A 20,569-nucleotide genomic window follows, 5' to 3' on the forward strand; every position below is an offset into this window, starting at 1 on the left:
GAAAGTCAAAAGTGAAAGCTTTCAAACTCCTTGTGGCCATGCCAGAGGAGTGAGGAGGGCTAAGCTCATTTTCGCGATGATAAACCATGCTTTATGAAGTCTTTAATTCCAAATAGATAGACTTGAATTCCAAAGAATTTTACATAATACTTTTTGCATGTTGAGTGTGACATATCAGATAATTTTATGTGATATAAAAAGAGTTAAAAGCTTGGCCAAAATGTACTGATATTACTGATGTTCACTTCTGTAAGAGGACAGCATCATTTCCTGTTGCAGCAAGAGAAGGTACTTGAATTTTTCCAGCCAGTTCAATATGGTCATATTGTTAGTTTCCATTTATGCTGGCAGGAAATTGGTTTAGTTTATTCTGTTTTTATCTCTGCTGCATTTGAATGTTCTGCATGTCTTTGGGATCTGTGCAGTATATATGTATTTTAAAGGATGATGGATGGAACTATTTTTATAGTATGTAGAATTTTGGAGGATCACAGACCAAAGTATATTGTAAGAATACTTAAGGGATAGTTTATTCAAGTCAAAGGCCTGTTTTTCTATAATCCTGTGGTAGACCATGGCATTGTGCATTTGTATTGTTAATATATTTTGTTGGTAAACTGTGGCACCAAAGCTGATGCATACCTGGAAGACATGTCCAGAGCACATCTGGTTCAAGTCTATAGAACCAATTGCTGTTGCTGTAGCCTGATTATATGGATAGGGTGGCAATTTTGGGTTTTGAAATCTAGCATAGAGGAGTTGACTACAGGGTGGCTCCAGGGGATGGGGAATAACCTCATGGAGGGAGAGAGTGAGACAGCATGGTGTAGTGGTTAAGAGCTGTGGACTTGTAATCTGCTGAACTGGGTTTGCTTCCCCGCTCCTCCACATGCAGCTGCTGAGTGACCTTGGGCTTCTCACACTTCTTTGAAGTCTCTCATCCTCACTCACCTCACAAAGTGTGTGTTGTCGGGGAGGAAGGGAAAGGAGATTGTTAGCCACTTTGAGATTCCTTAAGGGGAGTGAAAGGTGGGATATCAAGTCCAAACTCCTCCTCCTCCTCTTCTCTCCTATTTGAGGGAAACATGCAAGACTAGTTGGATAACTACTGCTAGCTGATAACATTTCTTTTAGGGCCAGCTTAGCAATATAAAATCCCCCCCCAAATGGAGCTTTTGGGAGGGAATGAAACAGTGCAATACTGTACTCTTTACATACAGAAAGTCACTTTGTTACTTTAGGAACATAAAATGCATTAGTTTAACATGGAATTATCTCTGGTATATTAAATATTCATTTTATTCAGACAATATTTACAAATTATTTTTCTAAGTTATCACTATCACTTCCTGCTTCTTCATATTTCTCATCATATTGTTCACCCACGTTGTAAAAAGCTTCTACCCTTTCAGATTTATTTATTATTTGTTTATTAAACATATTTAGACTGCTGTGTTGTCAATATGGGGATGATACTCACCTCTATCACTCTTTTATATGCCATTCAGAAGAGGTTGTGTAGGTGCTGAATTATGTCTGCAGGTAGTGATGGGCTGGATGAAGGCCAATAAACTGAAGTTCATGGAACTTGCAAGTTAAATTAAACAACTCTCAATTTTGGCCTTTGTTACACATCATGTTAAAACATATTTATTCATCCTGACTTTGTGGGACTCTCTTAGAAGTAATTGTTGGTGGAGAGAAGGGGGAAAATACCAAGCTTACTTTTTTTCTTGACTAGTGAGCTTAGCAAAATAAATTAGAACACTGGATTTCAGCTTTATAGGGCATGCTAAACAGCCCCTTCTAGATTCTGGAAGTTGAATACTGTCTTAGTGAATCCACTTGACTGTGATGTTTTCTAACTATTAATATTGTGGCAATTGTGTTTTTTTTTTATTATGATAGAAATGTGTTTTACTGCTAGCTTATTGATTATGGGGTGTTGGCAGCAGTTTTATGCTTTGTATCGCAAAAGTTACACTAAGAAAGGTAACATATAAATATGTTTAAATGACCAAAATAAAGGCCATTCTTAGATTTCTTTAGTAGGGGGTTTTGAAGTTACTTAGGTGATGTGATTTATGAAGATCCTCTTCACCCATGAAGCAATAAAGGAAAGGATAGGTGATAACTTCTGTGCTTTATGTACTTCATCCCTTCCACCTTTGGCAGTACTTTGATCTTTCATCTTTGCATTTCTCTGCTGTCATATCCTACCCGTGAGCAGCATTCTACCAATTCTGGGGCCTTCATTATACATATTTAGGTGCCAGGCAAAAGCGTTCCCTTTTAACCAGGCCATCTGCTTGACATCCTATGCCCTTTTAAAATGTGGCTCTTGGGGGGGGCTGTTATTGGGTTTTTGTTCTTATTTTGATTATATATATATATATATATATTGCGGTTTTTATGCTGATCTTTTCTGTGAACCACCCTGAGACCTCTGGGTATAGGGCAGTATATAAATTCAATAAATAATAATAATACCACCCTCAGTCATCTGGAAGTGTCTTGTTAACTCAAATTAATCCGCCTTTTCTCTTTTGCTCCTTCTTATAAACTGTTTCCCAGAACACCTGTGTGGTGCTGCCATGCTTTTTTCCTTCAAATCTTTCCTCAGAACCCACTATCCCCCTGAAACCTCTGGCACAATCCCCAATTCCTCATTCCCTAGTAAAACTAAGGCTAAATGTGTCAAATTGAATTGAACATACTTCCTTCCCATTTATCCTCCACTGTTGTCTCCTCTATGTAGACTTTTAGAGTAATATTTATTATAATGGGACAGTGAAGGTAACAAGGACATAATTCATTTAAGAAGTAACATGTAGTTAGGTTTCATTTCATTTGGCACTGATGTAGGTTAAAGGCTTCACAGAAGTTGTGACTCTTGAGCTGGGATTCAAAGTGAGAAGTGGCACCACATAAGTGTTCTGGGTAAGGAGTTCTAGTTAAAAGAGACCGCATGGAGGAATGGGCAGAGTTTGTTTAAGAGAACAGGAGACCTTTGTGCAGCTAAATATATTTCCAGCTATAAGATATTTGTACCTGCTACAAATATTGGGTGAACCAGATGATCATTTAATCCAGCATGAGATCCTCATCTGAAATAATCATTTTTGGCGATCACTCTAAAATATGATTCCTTCAAAATAATTCAGCAAAACATACTGTCTGCAATGCAGTTTACTCTCCATTATAAACTATTTTAAAACAACATCAATTTCACATTTACATTCTCTGATGTTGGAGATTATGTAGGAGAAAGTTCCCAAATAAAAACTGAGACATGTAGTAAGTGAGTGGGCAGGATAGTTTGCTTGGTACTCCTGTGCTATTTGGAGTTTGCATATGCATGGCATGCAGCAGATCTGTCAATAATCATAATTCTTACCTTAGACCTATTCTCTAAATACTGAGTTGGTGACGAGGTGGAGTTCAGACTCCTGGAGACTTCCATACACCCTCTTGAGTTAGGAAGTGCCTCTTAGCTCTACCGCAGACCGGAAACAGCATGTTTTCACAGTCAGTGCTTGTCTCCTGAGTTTGCTGCCAGTAGGAGCAAATCTGTCCCTGCTCCTCCTTAAGCAGACAGCTAATCAGCTTGTGGGGAGTTGCACAGAATTCCTCAAAATTGGCTGAATGCAGGAATAATCCTATTAATACCTGCATCAAATTCTGAGGAACTTGCTCATTGTGAAGAAGAGGAGATATAGATGAGGTCAGACATGTGGATTAGAAAAATACTGTGTGTGAGATGGTAACAAACAAGACGAGAGAAGTGGACTGAAAGTACTCCACCAGACGCTGCTGAAGACTACAACTGCTCTTTATTATTAGAAACCGTCAGAAATTCTTTAGAGTAAGTTGATCAGGCTCTTTCTGACTCTTTTCTGTTTATTTATAGTGAAGTTAATAATAGAGACACATTTCACTCTTCTGTACAGTTGCATAAGTAAATGTTTTTCTGGGCTGAAAGTACACAGGAACAGACCTTGCTGCCCGAGGTAAAATTAGAAATGTTGTCATATTTTCCAGCACAGGAAGGTTGTAAATTTGGGGTTTGGGGGTCTCTCATAATGTAACACTGTGGTTATTTGTTTCTTCTCTCGTACAGATGAGATAAAAGTAGAAGAGTTGTTTTTATAGAGTTGTATGAAAGTGTCTATAAAATAGCAGAGTCTTGGGGATGAGAGAGCTTCCTCATTTGTGGAAAGAAGTGTAAGGAAAAACATGTGGCTGTTGTTTTCTCTCATTAGTATTTTCTCATTAGAGTTGGTCCTGCTCTGGAATTGCTCACCCTTGCTTTCTTCTTGCAGGCTTCCCATTATCTTTAATCTAGTAAACAAAATGTCTGCCACAGTCTTAGTGGTGCTAGAAGTGGGTATATCTGCCTTGCAAGTAAATATCTGCTTTCTTACTTGAAACTGAAGCTGTACTTTGACATGCTGTGTCCCGTCCCTCGTTTCCCTCCCCCACGAGGCTAGTGAGTGAGTACTCTGTACTTCACTCTCTGAGAGTGCAATCCTATGCATGTTTACTTGATCGTAATCCCAAGTAAACAATGGGCCTTACTCCCTGGTAAGTATGTACAGTGGTACCTTGGGTTAAGTACTTAATTTGTTCTGAAGGTCTGTTCTTAACCTGCAACTGTTCTTAACCTGAAGCACCACTTTAGCTAATGGGGCCTCCTGCTGCTGCTGCGCCGCCAGAGCACGATTTCTGTTCTCATCCTGAAGCAAAGTTCTTAACCCGAGGTACTATTTCTGGGTTAGCGGAGTCTGTAACCTGAAGCGTATGTAACCCGAGGTACCACTGTATAGGACTGCAGCCTGAGTTTTCTGGAAGTTCCTGATCCTGTAGCATTGTGTTAATAATGCATTAGTGCCAGAAAAGAAGTCAAGATCAGAGGTTGCTTATTTGTTCAAAAATGTTAAATACGTTACCTTTTTAAAAATAAACCTGAAGGCATACAGATATCTTTGTTACTGTTTGTTTACTATAAGCCTGACTTAGTTTTAAAAATTTATCTGCTTTAAATATAGGGTGTGCTATGTGCCTTGCTGCTCTCACTGGGACTTAAAAAACTGTCATGTTTTCTCTCCCTATGAGAGTAAGGTAAAAAAGGTAAAGGACCCCTGGACGCGTAAGTCCAGTCAAAGGTAACTATGGGGTGTGGCACTCAACTCAACTTCAGGCTGAGGGAGCCGGCGTTTGTCCACAGGCAGCTTTCCTGGTGCGACGGAACACAGTGACAAGTGCCAGAGCGCACGGAAATGCCATTTACCTTCCTGCCACAGCGGTACCTATTTATCTATTTGCGGGTGGCACTGTGGTCTAAACTACTGAGCCTCTTGGGCTTGCGGATTGAAAGGTCAACTGTTTGAATCCTCACAATGGAGTGAGCTCCTGTTGCTCTGTCCCAGCTTCTGCCAACCTAGCAGTTTGAAAGTACACCAATGCAAGTAGAACAAACACCCCTCAGCCTGAAAGCGAGATGAGCGCTTCACCCCATAGTTGCCTTTGACTGGACTTAACTGTCCAGGGGTGTTTACCTTTTACCGTATGAGAGTATACTCAGGGCTTGTAACCATTTGCTGTAGGAAAATATTGGTATATTTGCAGAAAGGCAATGAAATTGCATTTCGGGGGCTTGGTTATCTTGGAGATCAAAGTGGGCTCAGGGCATCTTAGAATACCACTGATATCCTAGCCCACAACTTCTAAGCATAAATGCCAACTGAATGTGGCTGAGGCTGGACCCTTTAGGACAGAGCCAGGCACTGAGGTATGCATGGGAATAGTCCTCAAAAGATACATGGAGGAAGAAAGGTCTTGCTTAGCCATTCATTCTCTATAAGGTGTTTCACCCACTTACCTGTCACCAATGGCACTCAAGTATAAGTCTGGACCAGAATTTGCTTGCCTCAGTATGCCCAAATCTCACTGCAGCAATGAAACCAATCCCAACATTCATCAAGTGGGAGAGATGATAAGAGTTGTAATTTGTGATAGAATAATAGTCCTCCATTATTACCAAACACTTGGGAACCCACCCACTTCCATAGTATTCAATTTGCCCTATTTTAATATAAGTGGCATGTCTGCCAGAATACTAAATTCTTTATTCTAGGTGTTGCCATTCAACCGAAATCCTTCAGTCTGCCCACATCCTGTACACCACCAAAGAATAATGCACATTCCAATACCTGTATGTTTGCCAACAGGGAGGGGCGTGCATTTCTACTTCCTGCAGAATTACCACTCCAGCCTACAGAGCCAGTCAATCTCAACAGCATTTAGCTGACTTCCATATTCTGTAGAAAAAGAAGGAAACACACCCACACCATTGAATCACTACCCCCTGAGCTTGAGTTTCCTACCTCATCCTCTGCAAAATCTGCTAAGAGGCCAATCAGTAGTCCTTGACTTGGTAAGTTACCCACTTAATAATCTTGAAAATGTACAGTCCCTGGGCAGTATAGGGAGAAATCTGAGAGAAACAAATTTTGGAAACAGGCTGAGGCAAAAGCTATACTGGTACCTATAACCACTTGTTGTAATATATGGAGAAAATACATTCTTAAGTAGCCATACCTGCTAAGAAGTAGGGATCAGTGGTATATATCACTTGATCTGGTGGCTACTATGGAGAGGTTGTTTTCAGTGATGACACCTTATAAATCAGAGTCGGGTAGGCTTTGACACCCCACCCCCCCGATATTGCTGAACTGCCCTACCCTTTCCTGAACAGATCTGTGAGGTACCTTCTTTTCTTTTAATTTAGACACTAGATTTTCTGTTCAATGTGGCTTTTAACTGACCCCTAATGATATAGGGGTTTAGTGCATTTTAATATCCACTCTTGATTGGATTGCTGTTTGCTATTTAAATTGGTCCTTCCTTCCTTCCTTCCTTCCTTCCTTCCTTCCTTCCTTCCTTCCTTCCTTCCTTCCTTCCTTCCTTCCTTCCTTCCTTGTTATATAATGCTTGATTTTTAGTATTTTAATCATATAATGTTACTAGTTTATCTTTTTGCATGTCACTTTGAAAATATTTTTCAAAATGACTCACAAATGCTAAAAATAAGCAATGAGGTGACACTTCCTTGGTGTCTGACTGTTTGACTACTTTTGTGTTAATGTCAATTTCAGAATCTTGGCTTTGTTCAAACACGTATTTGTTGAGGGTCTGCTTTTGTTTTGCACATTTGTTGTTAAGTAGCCATAGTTTTAGTTCTGCGTAAGGGGCTGTAGCAGTCAAATTTGTTACTTTCTCCCTATCATGAATAAGTTATATATTGCTTTATTCTTGGACTTAGGCATTTTTGTTTTCACTGTTTATCTTATCTTGAATGTAATTTAACTAGGTAAGGATGAGGTAGGCAATATAGTATATTGACATTTGAATTAGACCTTGGTCTTTACTACTTCTCTGATGAAATGGATATGTTCTGCTTTGTTTGAAGAGAAATCAAATACTGAAGGTTTCTTTCTTTATGTTAAATAGCAGCACTGAGCATTAAGTTCTGATTTGTTCCATTGTTCCTGGCAAATCTGGATAATTTGTTTTCAGGCTTGCAAACAGAGCACATTTCTGTACGAATTAGTACACTCGTTGTTTATGCTAGGTTATACATATTACATTTTTTTTTGTTACATTTGTATCCCATTCTTCCAAGGAACTCATAGTAACATTTTAGTCTCCCTTATAATGTAGCTTAGGGCAGTGTTTCCCAACCTTGTGCCTCCAGCTGTTTTTGAACTACAACTCCCATCATCCCTGACTAGCAAGACCAGTGGCAAGGGATGATGGGAATTGTAGTCCAAAAACAGCTGGAGGCACAAGGTTGGGAAACACTGGCTTAGGGTACTTTACGGGTTACTATGTGAGGTAGGTTAGTAGCTTATGCAAGGCCACCCAGTGAATTTTAACCACTACACTACCTTGGCTGTTGCGAGGGAGAATGGTGAGTAGGGATCACACTGTTGACAGGCTTCAGCAAAACTGTTTTTGGGGCAGGTTTTGGTCAGCTTGTTTGGCACAAAGTTTGTGGAATTTACTCCTGAATAGCTTTGTTTTAGGGATGCAGGTGGCGCTGTGGGTAAAACCTCAGTCCCTAGGACTTACCGATCGTATGGTCGGCGGTTCGAATCCCCGCGGCGAGGTGAGCCCCCGTCTTTCAGTCCCAGCTCCTGCCCACCCATCAGTTCGAAAGCACCCTTAAAAGTGCAAGTAGATAAATAGGTACCGCTTTATAGCGGGCAGGTAAATGGCGTTCCGTGTGCTGCGCTGGTGCAGGATCGCCAGAGCAGCCATGTCACACTGGCCATGTGACCCGGAAGTGTCTGCGGACGGCACCGGCTCCCGGCCTCTAGAGTGAAATGAGCGCACAACCCTAGAGTCTGTCAAGACTGGCCCGTACGGGCAGGGGTACCTTTACCTTTACCTAGCTTTGTTTACCAGGCTGTACCTATAGATATGGAAGTATTATTTGACTCAAATATCAGCTCTGCCACCATGAAACAAGATTTTTGCTTGTTTAACTACTTGTTTTACTACTCCGGAAATATTATTGGGGAGCTGGGGAAGGGGGACAGGGAAGGGGGTGGAGCTGGCTGGTGAATTGACCTAATTCTGGGAGTGTAGAGATAGTAAGTGGCCCCTTGCTGCTCAGAGGCCAGAGGCATTTTTACATTTTCCTGTTCCTTTTTTAGTCCATAAAATAGTTCTCCATTTGAAAATAAAACTCCTGTGAAAATAACATTCAAGTGTTTTATCCGCAGAAAATATGTACAGTGGTACCCCGCAAGACGAACGCCTCGCAAGACGAAAAACCCGCTAGACGAAAGGGTTTTCCGTTTTGGAGGCGCTTCGCAAAATGAATTTCCCTATGGGGTTGCTTCGCAAGACGAAAAAAATCTTGCATCCCCCCCGCGGGTTTTTTCCGCTTTTTCCGCCCTTTTCTTAAGCCACTAAGCCGCTTATCAGCTGTTCCGCTGATAAGCCGCTTAACAGCTGATTGCTGGAAGCCGCTTGACAGCTGTAGCGCTAATCCGCTAAGCTGTCAATGGGCTTGCTTCGCAAGACGAAAAACCGCTAGACGAAGAGAATCGCGGAACGAATTCTTTTCGTCTAGCGAGGCACCACTGTATTATAGTCTCTCCTGGAGAAAGAGAGAAGATGTAATGTAGTTTTCACAATATGGTAATGTTATATAGAACAGTAATGGACAGGTTATAGATTCTTGGATGGGAGCACATTCTGCCCTTTGTAGTGTGGGGAGGGATCATCAAAAATGACCAGGTGGTAAGGCATAGCATTGTGTACACATAAAAAGGTAAAAGGTAAAGGACCCCTGACAGTTAAGTTCAGTCTTGAACGACTCTGGGGTTGCAGCACTCATCTTGGTTTACAGGCCGAAGGAGCTGGCGTTTGGCTGCAGACAGTTTTTCTGGGTTATGTGGCCAGCATGACTAAGCTACTTCTGGCACAACAGAACACCGAAACCAGAGCAGCACACAGAAACACCGTTTACCTTCCTGCCAGAGCAGTACCTATTTATCTACTTGCACTTTTTGGCGTGCTTTTGAACTGTTAGGTTGGCAGGAGCTGGGACTGAGCAATGGAAGCTCACCCCGTCGTGGGGATTTGAACCGGCGACCTTCTGATCAGCAAGCCCAAGAGGCTCTGTGGTTTAGACCACAGCGCCATCCGCATCCCCTAAAAATAAAAATATTTACGTATTACAAACTTGCTGCATTCAAATTTGAAAGATGGATGTAACAGCAAAGTTGCTTACCACCTGAAAAATGGCTTTAATTCAAAAAGAGTAGAGCTACTGGGAACCACAGAAAATTGCCTTCGGGTGTGGACTTGATTTCCAAGTTGGTAATCCTTGATGTTAGCATTAACAACTTCAGTAGTAAGATATGCACAATATTTTTGTCGTCTATAAATAATAGGGCTAGAAATAGATGACTTCATCTTACACTGTTTTCAGTGCAGGTGGCTTAGATTCTGGTAAATGTGAGTATTTCTAGATATTGTTTTATCATTTGCCTAGTCTCAATAGCTCAGTGTTTCTGTTGAAGGTGTAACTTAAGAGGCAGACCTTTGGTAAACATATTCTAGTTTCATGAGTTAAGGTTGAAATATTTAATCAGTATTTACCAAAGAATTGCTCTGCGGATTATTTTAGATCTCTGACAATAGTACTTTATGGAATTATTTACTGTTGAAAGGGTGTTTCTGTACAGTTTACTATGAATGCATATCCAACTTGCAACTCAGAATCATCCATTCTGGCACATTTCAGGAACCGTCAAACTGAAGAAGAGATGGATCATGGTTATTCATCGCTGAGTAAAGAAATGGGAAGGAAAAGGAGATTGAGATTGTTTGTAGAAAGATTTTGTTCTCTTGGAAAGGAAAGTTGTTTTACTGGTAGATAATGTAACACCCAATCTTTGCCTTTGTTCATGGCTGGCTGGTTGGTAACCTATGTTCAACATAAAATGCTTTAATGTACTTCAGTTTTTCAAAACATTTGGTCCCAATTGTTTGTTTATATGAACAGGTGAGTGTGATGAAAATTTGAAGTTCTTTCATTAGGCAACAACTAGAATTTTGAGACAGAAATGCTACAATGATGCCAATGGATTTCTCTTTTTTCCAAAAAGTTTTACATAAAATACAAGACTGAGCAAAGCAGGGAAAGGAGATCAGAAGCATTTGCTTCCTGGTTTCAACTAACCCCATTTTATTAATATTTACAAACAAGAACATATTTTTGTTAGTTTAATTAAGGTTTGTCTGAACAAACCAGCTTCAAACTGGTTTACAATCCTGGCTTGTTCAGATAAACAGTAGTAAGTACTACCTGCAGTTCCCAGTTTGGACATAAAATTGAGCAGTTGAAAATGGAAGTAAATGCTTATTGATCTTCTTGTGGTCATGCAGGATGGAGTAAATGAAGAGCTATCACCACTCTAAACAATTATTTACAGTTATGTCCAAATGAGGTAAATGCCGTGCCCCAGTGGTTTTTGTTGCAAAAGTTTGGTTGAAGTTACATACCATATTCATGTTCCACATTTCAGCTATCTATTGTCTGTTTTGCATTCTCACCTATTCATTTATACTCCATTGGCCCACAAACCCAAATATGAGGTCCTGAGTTATTATTTTAGGAGTTAAATATGTCTGCCACATTTTCTGTTCAAATAAACCTACTACCCATAAGAAGGATGCCCAGTTAAAGATACATCTAAGATACCATAACACCTCTTGTTTTGAACGGTAGTGATGTTTGAGCTTCAGCTTCTCTGTGCTGACAGTGAAAGTGTTTTCAATAGCTCAACAACAGTTGCTAGCACTTGGTTATGCCTGATTTACACAGCAGGCAACCTTCTATAACCAGTACCAGAGGACTTCATCTGTTAAGATCCTGCGGCCTAGTGGTTTGGAATCATTGTCCTAGGAAGTACAAAACAAATGTCAGTGATCTATAATGCTGGCCATGAATGCTGGAAGCAATAGGTTATTGTTATGTATTAAATTTCTATACCGCCCTTCACCAAAATATCACAGGGCAGCTTACAATATAAAAACACCAAAAAACATAGTAACAAACAAAAACAATACCCCCCACAGTTTAAAAGGCCATTGATAGTTTAATTAGCCAAGCACTTGGGAGAAGAGGAATGTTTTCACCTAGCGCCTAAAGATATGTAACAAAGGCCCCAGGTGAGCCTCCTTGGGGAGAGGAATCCACAAGCAGGGAGCCACTGCAGAAAAGGCCCATTCTTGTGTTGCACAAGAAGAAGGACCTCAGATTATGATCACCGGTCTGGGTGGCCACCTCATGGTCAAGGGCTGAGATTAAAAGGAGACTGCAGGAGGGATGCTTATGAAGTGTGATGATGAATATGTCACATCTAAGTCCATTAAAAAAAAAACACCTGATTGGTCTGTGTTACTCAGACTGAGTTGCAAAATACAGTTTGGGGACTTGAAAATGAAATTTTAGTTTCCATGGATAGGGAACAGTGCAGTTGCTTTTTTCTTTTCTTTTTTTGCTTTGCTAACTTCTCACTTTTCATTGCACTTTTGCAAATACGAATCTGTTGTTGGAGTTGTTGAAATTCTGAGTTGTTCAGAATAAACTTCCAGATGGAGAAAGGAATTTGACCCTGGGTTGGGAGATTACTTTTTTCCCAGAGAAAGCAGTCTCGTGTCAGCTGTTCCACGGTAACCTCAGAAAAGATAAAGAGACAGAGACAGCAAGATGGAATATAAACTTTATCTGTGGACATGACTGACATATAAATATTAGCAAGGGAAGCAACCATAAAGTTACTTCACTTGTTCCTAGAATGTCTTAAGAAAACTGCCTTTTTTTCTCTGCCAGTGTGCAGATGATAACTTTTTAGAGACCTGAAGGTAGCATTGTGCAGCCCTCATTACTTACTGTTCAAACATTCATTTCCCCTTTGTCCCGCCATATTTTCAGTCAAACCAGTTTTGCAAGTTTATGCAGCATTTCAAGCAGTGCCTTGAAGAAAAAATGAAACTACTTCGCAGCAGTGTGTGGTCAGCAGTGCTGAAATAGATGTGTGTAAAAGCTGTTGTGGGCACCTGTTAGCTAGCACTTACCACATAAATAATGATGAGTAACATAAGGAGAGATCTCATTTCAAGCAGAAACACTTCTTCACTCAGTGCAGGCCCGGATGCCTACCAATAACATCCTTTATGAGATGCCACTCTGGAGGGCCTCCCAAATTTTGTGAAGGCTTTTTAGGAGGTGTGGGGTGCTGCTTCTTAGAGGAGGCAGCTTGGAGCCTCTTGCCCACAAGTAGAATGACCACATGCCCTGGTCTGGATCCTTCCCAATATTACCTTTCCTCTACTTTTATTTTATTTTTACAGTAAGCTCACATCTTGCATGGGTGTTACAGTCTGGGGATTGCACCTAAAGCCAAAATCACGTATACACATTGGGTTAAATGGCGGGTGGGATTGCCCAAGTCATTTCCCCCAGAACCTCTCCCCCCTTTTTATTTTTATTTTCCCCCCACATGCATAAAGCTGAATGCCCACAATTTAAATGTACACACACTGTGGGCTTACTATATATTGCATGCATCTGTTCAACAACTTTAAATCGCGATGCAATAAAAAAATTAAAATGCAACAATAAAACGCACAAAATTTGAAAGTGACAACAGCAGAGATTGCAAATGACCTTAGCAAGCTAGCTTGCCAGAATAAAAATCTTAGCCAAAGGAGGAGAGGCAGAGTGGGGGTGGGGAGCATCCATGCTTCATGGAGCAAAGTGTCCCACAATATGGGACAAGTACTGAAAAGACCCTTGACACCAGCAGTGCCTCCACCTTAGGTGGGATACAAAGAATGGCATGTATCTATCACTGAACCTGAATGAGGCAATCCAGGCTATCCAGTTCCACTGAGAAATGCTCTGCCATTTCCATTCTCCTATATTTCTGTTTTTATTTCATCTTTTCTAGTAAAACACACTACTAATCCAGAATCTGCCTGTGAATTGGTATGGTCAGTTTTTTTACTTGCGTAGAACCAGGGAAGCAGCTGTATTTAGAAAACAGGAAAACAGACGTATCTGGCTTTTCCACAGACACAGCCAGGCTCCCCTTTTTTCTTTCCCATTATGTTTGTACAGTTCTCAAGCTACAGGTTCTGGACCAGGGTTTGTGCCCTGGTAGCACAGAGGGGTGGCCTATAAAGTGAACAGGAGTGGGGGAAAGAATCTAAGCGCTACAACTGATTGATATTTCTTGGAACATAAAGTGAGTGAAATTTTGAACTGAATACTGATTTCATACATGCTATTTAAAGAACTCTTGCATGTCTCATCCACTGTTAGCATGCCTTGTGAAAACAGAAATTCAGTTTAATTGTATTTGTATCATCTTTTTAAATCCACCAGTAGCTATGTGATTTTTATGCCACCTGTGAATAAAAGTTCTATCTGTGACAACAGTGCTTGCCATTGCTTTGCATTGCTAGGAACAGTAGTTAATACAGAAAGACAATATTACACAGTTTTATAGGATTCTGTCAGAGTCCAGACCAGCTATGAACAAACATCAAGGTTAAATTTAGTGGGGTGCATTCAAATTGAAAGCATAACTTTTGCACGATGTTAAGTGAAGCTGCAAATTTTCCCAAGTGATATTAAAGTGCTTTGTCATATATACCGGTATATGTTTTTGACCTTGTAGTAACAAACTCTTCAGCCCTATTAGTATTAATGGGATATATGTACTGATTTTTTTTATTTTACAAAAATAAGCAGCTTCCGTTATGCTTCTTGCTGTTTATAAATACTTGACAGTCTCTTGGGGAGCTCAAGGTTGACAAATTGTTCATAGGGCTGTTTTCAAGCAGGATGTGAGTAAAGAGGAAACAGCTATAGTTATCAGTCCCTATCACACTCCAGTGTTGGCTGCTTGCAAAAGAATGCTGCATCAGGATAGCTATATTTAGCAGATGCGCTGAGACCACCTCTATCTCTTGGTATGTGTCTGTGTATTTCAAGCTAATCTAAAACCCAGCCAGTGTATCATTAAGTTATTTTTCTGTCTGTTGTGGTCAATGTGACATCTATTCTGATAAAAGGACATTTCACTACATGCTTGGCCAAAGTCACTGCTTCATTTTGAGAGTTTTCAGGGCAGCTGAAAAATGTTGGGAAAGACCTGGAGACAACAATGGGTAAGGATTCCTTTTGATATAAATCAAGTGAGGAAATTAATATAAACAGCATAGCGAAAACGAGTGAAGGAAAAGGTAGCAAATACCAGAGAGATTGAAGCATGGGGATTTACTTAATGTTTTGGAATAAAAACAGCTGCTTTCATGAATTTTCATGCTTGCAGTTGCTCATTGGTGAAGAATACCTTTTCTGCTCTTAAGTAAAATTACCGTAGTTATTCCTTATTTTTGCTAGTAGTTATCCAGATCATTTAACCTGTTTATTTTAACATGAGAATAGTTTTGCCAAGAGCAGGATGCTATGTCTTAATACTCAGAGATAACAACTAGCCAGGAGAAGTGAGAAAATCAAATTGTTAGTGCATACATTTATGAAGATTAGTTCATTGTGGGCACCATCTAGAGAGACAGGACTTTGCCTAAGACAGGGGCAAGGCAGTCCACTGGTTTACTGTAGGATGGGTTGTGGTAGACTGCTGACCCTTCCTTAAATGCAGCTCTCATATCATGCTTAGTGATCTGTCCTAAATCTGATCTCATGTGAGTTCCGACCCTTGCAAAGACACAGCAAGGGTCAGATAATTGCAAAAAATGCTATTGGCATTATTGTGAGCCACTTTGAGATCAATATTGTGGTTGGAAAAGTGAAATACGATGATGATGATGATGATGATGATGATGATGATGATGATGATATTCATATATGATTACGTGAAGAACCCACATACATACTGTGTTGAGCTTAGTGGCAGTGGTGGTAGCAATAGCTGGGCAGGTCTGCAAGCTGCCTTGTCTCTGTGATTGGCGTTGTGGGCTTGTCTTCCTTATCTGTGATTGGTGATGCCAGGGTGAGCGGTGAGTGGAGAGTAAGCTATTTCTGGACATTTTAGTAATGAAGAGAACTGCGGCAGCTTGGCAACTAGACAGTGGCGAAGAAAACAGTGAGTAAGCTCTCTTCATCAGTGTGTTGTGTGTGCATGTGCGTTGCTCACGCACTGCTGCAGCAGTGGCTCGTGAGTGGGAGAGGTGACAGTGTGTCATCCCACCAGTTTTACTGCACACACCAGGACAGGGTTGGAATTTTAATTGTACTTGGAAATTATGATAATTTATATTATTATAGGATTGATTATTTCAATGCCTTTTTGATAGTTTCAGCTAGTTTTGGATTGTGTTTATTTTGCAGAATGTTTGTGTCTCTGTGTTTCCTGTGTCTGTGATGTCTGCTGAAAATAGGAGTGGGAATACTGATAAAGGGCAGTTTATGTTTGAGTTTTCTATCATAGATTCACATGCTGACGTTGAGAGTAATCTCAGCCATAGAGTTCCATATCTGTAAAGCAGGAAAATATTTCCTAAAATTGGTTTTTTGTCCTGAATTCTGTGATGATATGCATTGGCTATATGCATATAGCCATCATATAGATCAGTCAGTACAACAGGAGACTCTTAATTTCAGGGTTGTGGGTTTGAGCCCCACATTGGGCAAAGATTACTGCATTGCAGGGGGTTGGACTAGATCAGGGGTCCTCAAACTACGGTCTGCGGGCTAGATCTGGCCCACCAGGGTCCTGAACCCAGCCCGCCCGGCAAGTGCAGAACCCGCAACTGTCTAATGGGTCTTGGCCCAAAACTTTAGTGGCACAGGAACATGGTGGGCGGCGCCAGGGAACACGCGGGTCCAGAGGGCTGGGGAAGGCGAGGACCCATCGACCGGGAGAGAGGCTGCTCTAGCTTGATGAGGTATGGAGGAGCCCCAGGAGCGGCGAGGCTGTTGTGGACTGAGCCCCAATGTTTTCTCTCACTCCACGCTCCTTTCTCCACTTGGTACTTCCCGCCCTCCCCGCTTTGCTTCCTGGCAGTTTCAACTAAAAAGCCTCTCCTCTTGCTTCCCTTTCTTTCCCCGGTTTCCTTTTCTTCGTCTTTCTTATGCAAAGGCAGTTTCTTACTCAACTATTCCCTCAACAGTCATTTGGTTTTGAGCGCCACATTTTGCTTTTCATTCTCCCATTTCCCGTCATCAGTATACGCTTCTACCCACCAAGCCCGCTTCCCTCGCTTCCCAGAATTACTATTTTTTTAAAAGCTGTTTTTCACACAGTGTCCAAACTCAGTGGGGTTTCCCCCCCCCTTTTGTTTGTTCCGCTTGCAAGTTCTGGGTCCCTGGACCCTCAAACTGAGGATGTAAATTCTCTTTAAGGACTTTTGGTCACGTGAGACTTTAAAGGGCTTTGGTCTGGGCCACCTATGCATGTTGTTCATCCTTAAATGTCTTTCAGCTCCATGTGCAATGCCTTTAAAGTACCGTACATTTGAAGCACATACTACTCCTTTTAGAAGCCATGACCAGGTTTTAAAATGGGCTTCCCTGTGTTTAATGTGCATCATCACTATTAGTCATTATTGCTGTTATATTGTTTTTGTAGCTCTGTATTTCATTCAATTTTTTTTTCCAAACTATAGTCTGGCCCCCAACAGTGTCTGAGGGACAGTGAACCGGCCCCCTGTTTAAAAAGTTTGAGGACCCCTGGGCTAGATGATCCCTGTGGTCCCTTCAAATCCTACAAGTCTATGATTCTGTATTATACAGAATACAGAAATACAGTTCTGTATGCATTATCCTGCTTTCTGATTGTGCAGGTCTGATGTACTTATGTGGATGGCATTTTGTGGCCAGAGTTGCTCTTCTCCAGGCTGTGGTTTAGCATATTTCCATTTCCCCTTGTCTTCATTCTATTCAGTTTTCAATGTAATGTTACTGCAGCAGGCACACAATATGCACTAGTAACCCTTTGTATGGGAGTTGTTTGCTTATGTTTGTAGAGGTATTCTCCTTTCTTTGCATTTATTACCCTACTCCTTCCAATGATTTATCTTATCTTTACCCCATTAACAGCTCTAAAAGAAACAGTAGCTGCTTTAATTCAGGTTGTGAAAAGTGTTAGTCTGCCTTTCGTAGCCATGGTTTCATTCAACATACTTGGCTAAAATGATGTTGCTAAACCCATAATGCCCTATCGTAGATGCTGAGAATTCCATGCAAACCCAACAAATTTTTTAAAAGAAACATGTCCATAATACTAAATATTTTGCATGATATTATAAACAGTTTTTATTTTGTTAAGTTATAAATAAGAGTGCTGACTTAAAATGCTGCTGGGGAAAAAATAAATGGCGAGGGGGCGGCTGCTGCCATGGATTAAGTTCTTGGCTTTGATTTAACATTTATCTCTCAGTGTTGGTGATCTGCATGAAATGATAGTCTTACTTGTTTGCCTATAACCAAGTTTTGTGTGACTTTTCAAATCTGTATTAACAGAGATGTGGATTTGGTTTGCTGCATTGTGATCAGGTAACTTTGATTGGCATTTCGTGGATCCTGGTTCATGTGGCAAAAATAAAGGAAAAGGTCCACAAACTGGAAGTCTGCTCACTTCTGGTTTGAGGGGTACAGTGCATACTCCTCCAGCCACTAGGTCACATGATTCTGTTTAGGTTTTTTGGGGTTTTGTACCTAATGTGCTTTATAAAACTAAACTCAAGTCAGCTAATATGGGGACTGTTACAGTTTTTGTGTTTCCCTACCCTATAAAAGACCATTATATCTCACTGGAGGAAGAATAGCTTAGTAGTAGATCACTTACTTTGCATGCAGACTTAACACCATATCCTCATTACATTTTTTCTTCTTTTTTTAATGTGTTTTTGTATATGGTTTACCTGCCATATGAAGCCTCCCGTATTATCAATAATAGCTGGTGTTAATTAATTGTATTGTTTTAGTGTTCCTGATAATTCAGTTACTCTGTTAATTTTGCTGTTTTTAGTTAGGTCTACACAATTACAGTTTCCCCGCTTTCATTGTTTGTTAGTTTAAATCTGTTTTAGCTGAAAGTGTAATAGGCACCTCTACTCCAGCAAATTACAAGCCTCCAATTGTCTTCGGAATGGCTGGGAAAGCTTTGGGCACTTGGGGGAGGAATGGGACAAAAGACACAGGACAGCTGGGAATGTTGTGAGTACATATTACACAAAAGGCATCTTCTCTAACTAATTCTCCAACTAGCCATGCTTCCTTAGGCCACACTGGACAATTTGTCCCACATAACGGCCGGGACTTTTAATTGCATAGCATCTCAGACCTATAAATTTAGGCATTTGGTACAGCAGCAATCATACCCAAGAGCTAGAAAGCTTCAGCTTTCAGTGTATATAAAACTGCTGTTTAGAACTTGTCATTTTCATATTGGGTAGAAAAGACATTTAATTTTGTAAAATATTGAAATAAACTTCTCAGCAGGGTATTAATGCTACCAACTATAAAGTGTGTTGAGAAAGTTCACAAGAACTCTCTCATTGGCTTTTTGAAGGATTTGTTTGCAGTTAGGAGTCTGGACATTTTGCACAATCTCTAATCTAACCAGAGCCTTGTTTTAATGCTTTCCCATTCATTAAATGAGAACAAAAAACCCATAGTGGCATTACTGATGGGTAGATTTTAGAACAAATAAAAAAAAATCTGTTGTTAGAGCTCTTAATATCATTTGGCTCAATATCCTAGGTTGACTGTGTATGCAGCGTAAGTATGAAATAAAGATGTCCAACTTGCATTGTCTTAGATTAAGAAACATCAGGAGAATAATGTGCCTATGGCAAGTTCTTCAGTTGCTCAACTACCCCAGAGTAGCTTTTCCCAACCTTGATTCCCCAGGTGTTTCTGGACTACAACTCCCATCATCCTTAGCCTCCAGAGTTGGTAGTCAGGGTTTATAGGAGTTGTAATCCAACAACATCTGGGGAACCAAAGTTGGGGAAATCTGTGCTAGAGTTAAGAACTTTAATAATGTTTCAAAGTTAGGACATCTGGAAGACTTGAATAGACTCCTTCAGTACTCATAATTTCCATAAACTACATAGCATCAAAGCACAGAGAACCATAGTCTGTGTGTGGCAAAGAGCACTGCAATACACATTTATAAAGTGTTTTGGAAGATGTGGTCTCTGGCACAGGATTTTTTATTTTGGTCACCTGGAAAGGTCCTAGGTTTTATTTCCCTTTTGTTGCTCAACTGCAAAGCTTGGTTGTCTACCTTCTCCTGCATCTGTTGAAGTAGTCTCATGTCTCCAGAAACCTTTAAGTCAGAATGAAACAGTCATTCTTTGCTATCCTCCTCTTCTGTTAGTATCTCAGGGAGTTAAGAGTACCAGACTATTCTCTTACAGGTCATTACTCCATGTCGGAAACTCATCTTGTGTGCAGATAATAGAAAAGAAATGGAGGACTGGATTGCAGCACTGAAGACTGTACAGAATCGTGAACATTTTGAGGTAATGAAATAGGTTAGGTAGAGATGTATATCTGCCCTTTATTTTTAAATGCAGTGACAGCCTCACCCCCAATGCATACACTGTTTACTGTTCATATATGCTGCTTGTTTCAGCAGTTATAATTAAATACTCTCTGAAGTCAGTGGTCATCAGAACATGTATATAAACTGTCTGAATTTAAAGTGATTGCTCACTTTAGTCATTCAGGCCTTGTCATCATGAGTAATCCAAGATCAGGAAAGAAAGTTGCACTTTCCCGTAAGTGAGTACTACGTGGAGTGATGACTTTTATTTTGCAAGAGTACAAACAGTAAATTATGTGGACTGTGATTAGTACAGTTATGATAAAGAGTTAGAACTTCAAAAGTACTATTTTTATTTTGGAAACCACCACTTCTAAGGTACAGATGTGATTTTGTAATGGCTGCTGTTTTTTTGGAGTGTCCTCGGTGGGAAAAATTACAGATTGAGAAATAAAAAA

The 20,569-nt window shown here is 40.4% G+C and overlaps 1 protein-coding gene across 6 annotated transcripts in view; it reads left to right on the top strand.

The window, feature by feature from the left end:
* Positions 1-20,569, top strand: part of DGKD (diacylglycerol kinase delta) — a 66,400-nt gene that overhangs the window by 19,345 nt on the left and 26,486 nt on the right. For 5 of the 6 annotated variants that reach the window (XM_081912431.1, XM_081912428.1, XM_081912432.1 and 2 more), the window contains exon 4: positions 19,984-20,088. In XM_081912431.1, coding sequence (XP_081768557.1) covers positions 19,984-20,088 — 105 coding nt within the window. Of the gene's footprint in view, positions 1-14,624; positions 14,761-19,983; positions 20,089-20,569 lie in introns of those variants that run through there. The other variant, XM_081912433.1, reaches the window with a different exon arrangement.

This window comes from Podarcis melisellensis, assembly GCF_964234715.1.
Source record: "Podarcis melisellensis genome assembly, chromosome: 5".
NCBI lineage: Eukaryota > Metazoa > Chordata > Lepidosauria > Squamata > Lacertidae > Podarcis > Podarcis melisellensis.